Raw genomic sequence first — 12,563 nt, 5'->3', positions numbered from 1 at the left:
TAACAGGCGGTTCAGGCATCTCACAGGTTATTTTTAGTGGGCTGGAATGCAGCGCTGAAACTAAAGCACAAGTGAAGTGAACAGCTGTCGAGTGTTTACCTGCTGCGACACACACACGAGCAGCAATATTGCCTTCTGTACTGAACATTCAGAAGGGTTTCTAGGACTTCTGTATGTAAATTCTTCAGTGATACAAGCTATTTCATGAACTTTTAAGAAACATCTGAAGAAAAAGATGTGTGAGCATTTTTAGTAACAGTGGCTTGTTGTTGCAGCAGAAATCTGATCAGTGATGCGTCATAAGCGTAAAATCACCCTCACTCTGCACATGAACACTTCAGACGTGAAGTGATTAAAACTAATAAACTGGAAAGAGTTACAGCGGAACAAATGGATTTCTGTGCTTGAATTCAAAATAAATTCAGATTGATATAGCCACAAATCACTTACCATCATATACACACGTTCATGTATATAACCCTGTATTTCAGAATAATGCAGCATGTTTGGCTGGGTTTTTACATGGTTCAATGAAGAAAGTGTAAACAATTGTTTTATTATTTCCAGCAAACATAACCTTTTTGGCATTGGTTTTTTTGTGTGATTTTTTTCTTTTTCAAAAAACTTAACAAAAAAAATCTAAACACGCCTAAATAACTCAGAATAAAGACGGCACACAAGGCCATTAATGATGGGTCCTTTGGTGCTTCTAAAACAATTACAAGTAATTCTTATGATTTCAACAAAATTAGCATTACCAAATCAGCAAACAAAAATCTAGGATACATCAAATAAAAAAAATCAATAAACAGGTTTTCCGTGGCAGTAAAATCTACTCTCTCCCACACCGACCTGCGGCTCTGTCCCGACGAGAACTCCAGCGCTAACATTTCTTTAAAGGAAATGTATACGTTATTTTTTTAATGGAGAAAGGTCATATACAAATTAAATGATATTTATTTGTATCATTTTAATCATTATTACTGTATTCTTTTGCTTGTAAGTAAAGCAGATCTGAAAGCGCCTCACCGTCCTGTAGATCTCATCGCTGCTGTCCTCAAACTTCTGCTGGATCCGCTCCTCCAGGAAGTAGATGCGCAGCTTGAGGCTGAAGTTCTCCTTCTTCAGATCACTGAGGTGCTGCGAGAGAGTTCGGTAAGTGTTAGACATGTCCGGTGTGAGTGTGTGTGTGTGTGTGTGTGTGAAGACCACGCCGCTCGCACACATCACACAACTACAACACTACACAAGCAAACATGAAGGATCCTTATCCACTTGATCATATTTACACGCCATCTTCACGCTCAAACACACACAGAGAATGAGGAGCCGCTATAAGGGCCCGGGGCCGCTTGACTCCATGATGAGTTTTAGGACGGAGATACAGACAGAGCTGTTTTTACTCTGGAAGAAATCCCAGGAATCCGTGAGAGCCCAGAGACGAGCCAATCAGAGGGCAGAGATGAGGTGAGGTCACATGACCGTGAACGTCTGGACTCGGTCCATCGGACAGCCGCTTCTCACTCAGAAACTGACTTCCTAATAATAACTGTCCGTGAGGAGCGTCCCAGCTTCATGTGTTGATTCCAGACTCGGCTGAAGCTGTCCTGAGTCCCACAGCAGCCGTCCGTCTGATCGCTGGATGAGTTACCTAACTCACTCTGAACTCGACACTGACATCCCTGTGTGCTTCACAGTCCTGAGAACAACATCTATAAATACACCAGTGGTCAGACACACCTGTCATCATCCCCTCACCACAGAATAATACTGATGATGATGATGATGAAGACTCAGGAATCACACTAATGCGATTCGAGATCAAAACATGACACTCAAAACTCTCTCATTTCTGAGCTTCATCTTTGCCTCTTCTACCAATCTCACTGTTATACTGTGACGACCAAATACACTACAGGATAAATGTTTGGAATAGTTAGGATTGTATAACGTTTGTGAAAGAAGTTTAATTTTATGGTCAAAAATACAGAAAATTTGTGAAATATTATTACGCTTTAAATATTATTACGGTTTTAGCTGTTTTCTGTGTGAATCTGTGTTAAAGTGTAATGTATTTCTGTATTTTCAGCATCATTCCTCCAGTCTTCAGTGTCACATGATCTTCAGAAATCAGAATAATATGATGATTTACTGCTCAAGAAACATTTCTGATTATTATTAATTTTGAAAACCACAGACAACATTTCAAGCATTTAATCAGTCAGTTTCTCTCTCTTACACTCACTATTTGCTGTTGTTTGGCGTATCAAAGTGTTTTCCTCAAGAATGAGCTCAGAGTTCATCATCAGAAAGAAACTAGTGACTCGTACGAAGTGTTTCTGCATCTCACAGCAAAACTCATTGTTCTGGTGTAATATCGGTCAAACGCTTCGACGGTCAGCAGCTGGACGATCATTATCCAACATTAGCCCTTATGAAACAAAAATATATTGCAGTATATTGGATAATATCATGTAATATATTAGGCATATATTCTTATATATGGAATTTAATATTTATTTTTTCCAATATATTGCAATATATTGAAAGCGGCAATCATTTGTATATATTGCAATATGTTATATAATATATGTATTATCAATATATTATTCTATGTATTTAAATACATAAAATATTAGAAAATAAAAAGGGAAAATAATATATTACAATATATCACAATATATTTTAAGAAATATATTTTCCTTTCGTAAGTGCAGCTAAACCTGTGCGTCTGCCGACAGCGTTTACATCAACACACGGCCTTTACCACACATTTAACAGCACTGATCTGTTTAGACATCTGATGTCTGAATGTGAGCGGCTCAGCTCTGCTCTGGTTTAGAACATTTGTGTGTGTGTGATATCCCAATAATGAATTTATTGTAAATGTTAAATGTTTCAGTGAGCACAATAAAAGTGAAAGTGAAAGTGAAGTGACATTCAGCCAAGTGTGGTGACCCATACTCAGAATTTGTGCTCTGCATTTAACCCATCCAAAGTGCACACACACAGAGCAGTGAACACACACACACACACACACACACTGTGAGCACACACCCGGAGCAGTGTTCATCATTTATGCTGCGGCGCCCGGGGAGCAGTTTGGGGTTCGATGCCTTGCTCAAGGGCAGCTCAGTCGTGGTATTGAAGGTGGAGAGAGAGCTGTACATGCACTCCCCCCACCCACAATTCCTGCCGGCCCGGGACTAGAACCTACAACCCTTCGATTGGGAGTCTAACCCTCTAACCATTAGGCCACGACTTCCCAAAAACAGGAAATCAGAACATGAGAACTGACATTAAGAACATAACACACACAAACTCACAGGATGTCTAATCATAAGTTGTTTCTCTGAATCAGAGCAGCTCACACTCAGAGAAGACTGCAATTAACAACACAACATCAAGGTTCACAATCATGTGTGACGTCACACGCAATACAGCAAACAGCAGATGATGGCGCAAGAGAGCAGCTGTGGATCTCATCTGTCCAGAGCGCTTCCTTCCTCTGAAACGACTCCAGCGGCCGTTTGGAAACAGATGGATGTGTTTTAGATCAATGATGGAAACAGTTTCATTTGATCTAATTTTACATGAGATGAGCTGAACCACTGCAGACATAGACTGAAGATCTCACCTGCTCAAATTCCCTCAGTGGGTGCGTTTGAAGAGGAACTTTATCAGTGTCTTCATTCAGACAGTCTACAAACATACAAATGCATGTTAAACATATACACACACATATATGTTCACTATGAAATCAGTGATCCAAAACAATATTTAGACATTTAAGTCACAAAGAAAAATGTGTGTTTTTGCATTTGTGTGTGTGTATTTGTGTGAGTGAGTGTGTGTGTGTTTTACCTGTCATGTAACCAGCAGCTCTGCACACATTTTCCTCTCCATCCACAACAAAATCCCTGAAAAAACAGAACAGGAATCCATGAATCATATGTTCATAAACACATTACTGAAGTGCTTTTGTCATTGTACTTTAGGCAAAGCAAGTTTTATTTATGTAGCACATTTCGTACACAATGGTAATTCAAACTTTAGCTAATGGAAAGTACAATGAGGTAGAGGTCCACATCAGGATGGGATCTCGGGTGGATAAATAAAGAAACGCATCGCGCTGCACAGATCGGTTGGAAACACAGTTGCAGTAGTCATTGTTATATGCAAACAAATTAGACTCAATAATTAACACAAAAGACACAATGCACATATAGTATCCCAGTTAACATGCATGAATCCTAGTTCACAAGCACAAAAATATATATACATATATTCACAAAAACCAATTCACGTGCATAAATAGGAATATTCATTCATAAAATTGACAAGTTCATCATGGACTGTAAATGTGTTAATTATCCTGGATTTGTGTGTGTATTTCTGAGACTTTCCTGGCAGTGAGCTCCTCCCACACGGGGGACACTCGTACTCTTTAGCCAATCAGATTTGAGCCTGTCGATCGACAAATCATAACCTGCTGTGGGTGTGTCTATCTGGATGCTACTTCAAGTAATGGCAGAGGTTTGTGCAGTAGATAGTTTCATCTCATGTAACTAGGTGTATTGTTTTATCTTTGCATGCTTAAAACTTTAAATAAAGTTGTTTTGACACATTCGTTAATGTGACCAGTGTAAGCCAGTGGCTGCTGTTTAGTCCAGAGTGTATTATGATTTAATATTGATCGATTCCTATGTTTATTTAATTATAATCATAATAATCGTTATTGTGTACGACAGTACCATGATGCAAGCGTGTGGCAGCGCTGGAACTGACCCAGATTCACCGTGATGGCGTAGAACACATATGTGTGGCGCTACTGGACCCGAGTGTAAACAAGGCACGGCGTATGTGTTCAACATCATCACTCCAAAAATCCTGATTGGAGCATCCTTAGAGAACATTATATACAACAGAATGTTTGCAGGAGCAGGCGGTAATGGTCAGAAATGAAGTAAACTCACAGAGGACTGCTGAATGAATTCTTTCCTGTTTTGACCAGGAAAATGTGTGTAATCTAGCATGACATTTAATTCTTTAATTTCACTTAAAAACCAGCCCACATTGCAACAACAAAAATTATTAACACCCCATTTGGATATAAAATGGATTAAATTTATGTATGCCACATTTATGTAACCTTTCAAAAATCGAATCAACTTTTAAAATTCAGTTCAGACTTTGGAAAGACAATGCAGAAAAGCCGAGTGGATGTGGTGGAAGACAAAACTTGAAATTTACTATTATAGCATCTATAAAGAGAGCCTTCATGATTTTAATGTGAAACTAGCCACAGCTAGACAGAACTTCTTCTCAAACCTTATAAACAGTAACTTAAATAACACTCGTACTCTTTTTGCCACTGTTGAGAGACTGACAAACCCCCCCAGTGAAATGCTATCAGACAGCAAATGCAATGAGTTTGCTTCTTTCTTTTCTGAGAAGATCATCAATATCAGGAAGGCGATTAGCACATCCTCAAGTAATGCAGAGGTCAGACAGATTAGGCCACATTATCAAAAAGATACCATGTCTATTTTTGAAGCAATTGATAGAAAACTTTTGTAAGACATAGTGCAGCACCTAAAATCATCAACCTGTTGTCTTGACACACTTCCCACATCTTTTTTCAAAAGTGTGCTTGACTGCTTAGAAGCAGATCTCTTAGAAGTGGTGAACGCCTCACTTCTTTCTGGGACATTTCCTAACTCCCTAAAAACTGCAGTTGTTAAGCTCCTCCTGAAAAAGACCGATCTTGATAACACAACTTTGAGCAATTTCAGACCAATATCTAATCTTCCTTTCATAGGCAAAATTATAGAAAAGGTAGTTTTTAAATCAGCTGAACAAATACTTAAACTCAAATGGATACCTGGACAATTTTATATCTGGTTTTCGACCACATCATAACAGCGCCCAAATGTTTGCACAAAGAATGAATGTGTAAATTTTATTTTCTGTGGAGACGCTGTGTGAATTGTTGTGAGAGCAAAAAGACTTTCTTTGGTCTTTCTAAAGAGCACTCAACTAAAAATCAGTGGTTAAATTGTATTTAAAGCACTGTTCCAGATCTGTTCAACCCAAATATGAGTGCAACGCATTTTACGGTGGATGAGGACTGTTTCCTGTGAGAGTAGCCTACAACATGATGTTTTATTAACAAATTTCGTGAGTAGCATGCGCAGATAATCAACGCAGCCAATTCACCATCAGTAACCACACCCTCTATACAACGACCCCGAGAGAGAACCACTATATATAATCATAGCAGCCTTACCTTCATTCTCTCTAGTCTTTCAGCATCCCTACACCAGCCAGGGTTGGACTGGGACCAAAAAGGGTTCATTCAGCAACTCCTAGTGAGCGATACGAGCGAATCACGACACTAACATTCTCCTAGAACTCACACTTTGCATTCAGTCATCAGATTCATCCGAATCATGCATGAAATAGAAGTTTATAAACTCAAACATTAGCTTTATGTGCTTTCCAGATTCGTGAACAAATTATTCTTTTGAGTCAATCTTTTAAAATAATCATTTATTTTGTTGAACGAATCGCGTGTGGAAACCAATGGTCCACAATCTGGATAGATCTGAGGTGCAGGGCTCACAAAATTGCTAGCCTGACGTCCCGGGGCAACTGTGTTTTCCAGTCTGGCTCCAAAATGTATCACCGCCCTGACTGATGGGCTATCTTCAATAGTGATGTAAAATTCACTGTCTGTTTGTATGTTTACATATGTAAAGGATTTGCCGTGGATGATTTAAACGCGAGTTTTGAGCAGTGTAGAGTAGAGCTTGTTGTTAGTTGTTTCTCAGAGTATAAGTCATTATAATCCGTAGTTATTTCCCCACTGGATGCAGCAAATGTCTCATTTGTAATTGGTTTTATTGGTTTTGTCTCATCATACCGGGTCAGACAGCATCACAGTATGGTGAGGGGTCTAACATTTCCGTTACATGGTCGAGGCATTCAACCAATCACAATGCACTGGATAGCTGGCCAATCACAGCACACCTCACTTTTCAGAATGATAAGCTTTGTAAAAATTGATGCATTTCAAAAAAGCGAAGAAGAAACAATAATTTACAGTATGTGGAAATAATGTTTTTTGAACCTTAAACCACATAAACACATTTCATTACACCAAATACACAAAACAATATTAATTTTAGATGACCCCTTTAAGAAACAGATGGCATGTTTCTATCATGCTGCCTCTGTATAATGTATTTAGTGTTTACAGCGGTAATCAAGGAAAGTGCATCACTGCTGTTGCTTAAGTGCCACCTGCTGACAGAGAGTTCATTTACATTTTCTGCTGCCCATCTGCTGTTTGTTATGTTTTGTTTAGGTTAATTTCACAAAAGTAAAGTCAAACCATTCTGTTTTTGCTTCAGGTTTTGAAATTATACAAACTAATTTAGATAAAAATATAGGATAAATAAAAGTTGCAACTAAGCATATTCTTCATCCACTCATATTTTCATTGTTTCTCGTCTTTTGCTTATATTAAATTTTTTCCAAATTTGTATTGGATTCGGCAAAAGTTACGATTAGTGCATGCCTAGATTAAAGAATATCTGAAATTAAGAAATTAAGATTTAAGTGTTAGTATTGTTGCTGGCTTTGGACGCTGAGGTTCTTTTGTTTAATTAGCTAACTTAGTTAATGTATAGTTTCGGTGAGAATCATCGGTGGTGGAATTGGCTGTGATGCAAGGGGCGCCAGCTAAAATCTTGCCTAGGGTACCATATGTTTAGGGTCTGCTCTAACTCCCTCCTTTAACTATCAATTGTTGTGAACTTCTGTCTGCTAAATGTATTAACGCTACTTTACAGCAGGCTAATAATGAGATAATGATGTCCTTTAACATCCAGTATTCTGACTATGGAAAACAATGAGATGCTACTGATGGGCAAATATTTGCAAGCAGTTTACTGAATTGAAAAAGACAAAAATACAGTAGCCTTTGCAGATGAATGTGACCTGCACTTGAAGCCCTGAACAGGTCAGTAATCTACATCCCGCTCTCCTTCCTCGAGTCCCGCGCATTATTGATTACTGCGATCGAAACCGTTAGGAGAGAATCAGTCGAGACTAGCTGATGCATGATTTATCATCGATCTATTAACTAATATCACGCATGGCAATGATCACATAGGTCAGACAATTATATAAGATAAGCATTTAAATAATAATGTAAAAAAAAATGGGCAGCGGGCCAAATCAGCCGCCAGTCCACCGGAAATGTTCCCGGTGCTCTCGGGTCATCACAGATGTGTTGGGTCTGAATCATCTGAAACAAAGCCGATCCTTCACTGAAACAGAACTGAGAGCTCAGTAAAGAAGCAGCACGAGCCTCACATAAACATCTTCAATAATAACGTCATAAATCTAGCAAACTTCAATTTCCATTAATAGGGTTAGTTAATGCAGATTTCTACCATCATATTAATTATTTCCCTGGCAGTGAACATGAGAGACTGCTGCGGTCCGTCTGTCTGTATTTTACTCCATTCTGGAAGCCAAAAATTGAGTTTTTCCTGAAGCAGATGAGAATGCAAAAATAGGACGAGATTGAAAGATGCAGCATCTCTGGTCAGGTGCACTGCTTATGAGATGAAGGTGGAAAAAATAGGCTACAGTTAACACTATTTGATGAGTGGGTCATGTTTGATGTAAAAACAGTGCAGGTCCTTCTCAGATTGAATCAGGTGCAGCACGCAGTGATGGATGAAAACCCTCAGCAGAAACACGAATATTAGTCCCGTTGTCTAATAAGTTGGATCAGCACATATACACAAGACTGGTGCAATGAAACGATGGCCCGTGTCTGTGACGCTGATGAGCGGATTCATGTGAATAAAGCCGTGATCGGTCCTCACCGCTCGGCCGCCGCCGCTCCGTCGCTCCGGTTCATCATCAAACACCGGGCCGGTGCCGATCATCCCTCCATCGCTATTCCTCACAGACAGAAGCGACGCTGAGCTTCGCTTGTCCTACAGGCCCGTGTGAAGCTGCTTCTGAACTCATCAGCCGAACCGCATCAGAACCTCGGCTGCACTGCGCATGCGTCTCTCTGCACCGAGCGCTTTAATCAAGAGGACAATAGAAACCTCATTTACATTTACTGACAGCAGCCAGTATGCAATTTTGTATGAATTTTTTGTTTTATTTCTATTTTCCTTAATTCAGCCTTGAATTACATTTCTGGATTGGCTTTGAATTCGAGTCAATTATGAATTTAAAAGGCTTTGTCCCCCGACTGCCTTATATCAGCATGAATGTCTGTGGAAGAGCAGCATCTAAAAACACATACATCCCCAAAATCACAATATTGTGTGATTCATTTCAAACACAATATTTTTCATACAATTTTATACTTTACAATCCAATTTAAACACACAAATATCTTTAAAATAAGCACATTTATGTTGAAAAAGTTTTGTCCAGCGCTGCTCTTAATGGGCTTCATTGTTGTGCTCCGAACTGAGTCCAAACTGAGACTGAATCACTGTTTCTGAGTCAAAGCCTCTCTCTTTTTCGTACTTTTGCACGGAGAATAAAACACATATGCTTACGAACATCCTGATTTGAATTTAAGGCTATTTTAAATTATATCTATATTGTTTGAATCGTGTAGATTGTTGTGTATCCACCAGGGGGAGCTCTTCACAGAAAACGGTGCTTTTCAGTCCTGCTCATTGGGAAACATATTTAGTTAAAGTCGTGATATTTGCCAAGTTTAGTAGCCCATACTTGGAATTGGTGCTCAGCATTTGAGGGGGGGGGGGGTGAAATGCTTGTTTTCACTCAATATCCTGTTAATCTTGAGTACCTATAGAGTAGTACTGCATCCTTCATAACTCCAAAAAGTCTTTAGTTTATTATATTCATAAGAGAAAGATAGTCTGTACCGATTTTTCCCGGAAAAACACGAGCGGCTGGAGGCGTGACGTGTGGGCGGAGCTAAAGAATCACGAGCGCCAGTAAGCTTTTGCGTTGAGAGCGTTTAGAAGCTGTGACTTTACCGTGAGGACAAAAACCATCCAAAACAAACCGTGGCTAACAGTCAGATTCAGCGATCATATCATACATATCATATATTTCAACAGGGCATCTTGCTTTATTAATATTTATTATAAATGCCTTAAATAAGAACTTAACATAAGGGCAGATCTCTTTAGCGCACGTGATGCTTGGGTGGTCAAGAATTTTCCAGTGTTCATCCTTTGCTTCCTCTGTCCTCATTTCCTTTCCTTGCATCCTTCCCTCGTATCCTAAGGGGGTGGAGCTAAGACGCAAGAGGAAAGGAAACGAGGACCCACAAATAAGAAATAAGAAGCACTCCAGGAATGAAAAGCAGTTTTAGAGCAAATCTGGAGAGTCGCAGTACGACAGCGTGAGTAATGCTCAGTGTAAACTGAACCTAAACCAGCAGTGTTAGACTATACTGGTATATGAGCTCAGATGAGGGTGAGTGTCAGTGCTGTGCAGTCTTTATGAAGTCTTCGCCAAACTCTCTACACGTTCTTTCCGAAGGCGACCCGTGGGCCGGTGCGTGGTGCTCTGGGCTCCACACCGTCAGAGATGATCCAGATGGCCGGGGTGTATCTGTTACCCTCCATCACCACCCGGATCTCCTCGGCACGGGCCATCTCCTCCAGCTCCGGGCTGGTCTCCGGACACCAGTCGGCCACAAACTTGTCTCTGGCCTCACACAGGTTGATGGGTGTCTCCTCGGGCTGCTGGTCCGAACAGAGAGTCTGCAGGAGACGAGGAGATGGTGTTTAGGTCACAAACATCACATACCCACTTCTTTATCAGTCGGTTTTGCATTTACCCACTTCTAAATCCTCATTCGGTGTCCTGCATTAGCCCAAAATCACGACAGTCCAGCACAAGCATGTGTTAAAATCCGTAAACTCCTGTAAACATTTCAGTCCAAGGATCCAGAAAAGAATGTGTTCAAACAGTAAGTTCAGAGAAAACCCGACCGGATGGTCAGTAAATGATTCTTTTCAGTTTGTATTTGGCTTAAAAACGCTAGTGTTTTATACTGGATGCTGTAATTTTTATATAATTTTAATTATATTAAAATTAATTGGATAAAAAACATGAATTTTTGCAAAAACTGCACCTCTTCTGTGACTAATTTTATTAATAATAAATTAACATTAACTAATATTAACTTTATGATGATTTTTGAGTCAGCAGAAGTTAATTGACAACATGCAAATACTACTGGTCCAATGAGGTGAGCTAAATGAGATATATGAAATATGAGATAGATAGATATAAATGGATATAAATATACTACTAATTATAAGACTAGTCTTATGTCACAGAGTGTTTATCCTTTGTTGGGTTGCTTTAAAAAAAAAAATGGGGCCATAAATTAAGTGTATACCCACTTCTCCAGGCACCACTACACCAATGGCCAGATCTATTACAGAACCAGACTTATTGATAGCTGCCTTTTATAATTTAGAATGTAGGCGTCACTAATTTTTGAAGAAATTGACTTCAGAAAGACTGAAAAGCCTATACTAGATTAAGCTTGCAGAGCTAAACCCTTTAAACTAGTATTTGAGGAGTGTAGCCGTCATTGATCATGTTTAAGCGTCTCATCTCACCTGCCAGGTCGTGGATCAGGTCTTTGATGAGGTGGCCGATGATGGCGTAGAGCGTCAACACTATGATGATGGAGGCGAGGATGATGTAGAAGACGTGAATGGGCAGATGGATGGCGTCTCGAGCAGGTGGGATGTAATTCTTGAAGAACACCTCCTCCTCACCAGATGGGGGCAGCAGAGGAGGCTCACTCCCGGCCATCACACTCTTATCCAGAACACATCCTCACCGTTAACACCAATACAAGAACAACTGACCCTAACCTGACCCTGCTCTTCAATGATCAATGAGCTGATCACAGAACAGATTGGTTGATTTCTCATAATATCTCAGTAGTTTCCTTACACACAGTATTTCAGTGAGCTCACATTATAATGAACTTTTATCATGACAATTATAGACTTGTAAGCCAATACATACGTCCAGGTGAGAGTTTGTTCACAGGCCGTGATGAAGGTCAGATGTCATCCGTCCAGGGGAATCACAGTGTTATATGATCACATTGTCGCCTTCCTCTGAAGCTCCAGCAGTGAATGAAGAATAAAAGATGGAGGTGTTGATGTACGCATGTGAGCCGCTGTGATTGGCTGAGACGCTCAAGGTCACAGGCTTTATCAGCAGATATTATCCAGCTTTAGCACGGCTTACAGACTGGTTATGGTTAGGGTTAATCATAAACTGAGTGGGAGAAAAGGTACACAGAAATTTAACTTTATTAATAATAAACCTCATGAGTTATATTCTAGCATTGTAAACCTAATAAAATGGTCTAATAACAGCAGCTCATTAAAACAGTACACAATAAAAAATAGTTAATTGTCACCATGATTTAGGCATGATGCATTTCTTTCTTCTGATTTTAAGCTCTGGACAGCTTCATGAGATTCTGCTGCGGTGTTTTAGTAGCAGAA

The 12,563-nt window shown here is 39.7% G+C and overlaps 1 protein-coding gene across 1 annotated transcript in view; it reads right to left on the bottom strand.

The window, feature by feature from the left end:
- The window catches only part of LOC113046243 (myomegalin-like), a 25,869-nt gene extending 16,841 nt beyond the window's left edge, over positions 1 to 9,028 (bottom strand). The window contains exons 1-4 of the mRNA XM_026207187.1: positions 8,904 to 9,028; positions 3,865 to 3,920; positions 3,638 to 3,702; positions 1,030 to 1,140 (exon numbers count right to left, since the gene is read on the bottom strand). Of these exons, the coding sequence (XP_026062972.1) occupies positions 1,030 to 1,140; positions 3,638 to 3,702; positions 3,865 to 3,920; positions 8,904 to 8,941 (270 nt within the window). The 5' untranslated portion in view covers positions 8,942 to 9,028. The remainder of the gene's footprint in view (positions 1 to 1,029; positions 1,141 to 3,637; positions 3,703 to 3,864; positions 3,921 to 8,903) is intronic.
- Between the last annotated feature and the right edge of the window lie 3,535 nt (positions 9,029 to 12,563).

The sequence above is a fragment of the Carassius auratus genome, chromosome 27 (assembly GCF_003368295.1).
Source record: "Carassius auratus strain Wakin chromosome 27, ASM336829v1, whole genome shotgun sequence".
Lineage (NCBI taxonomy): Eukaryota > Metazoa > Chordata > Actinopteri > Cypriniformes > Cyprinidae > Carassius > Carassius auratus.
This window is presented reverse-complemented; position numbering and strand designations above follow the sequence as displayed.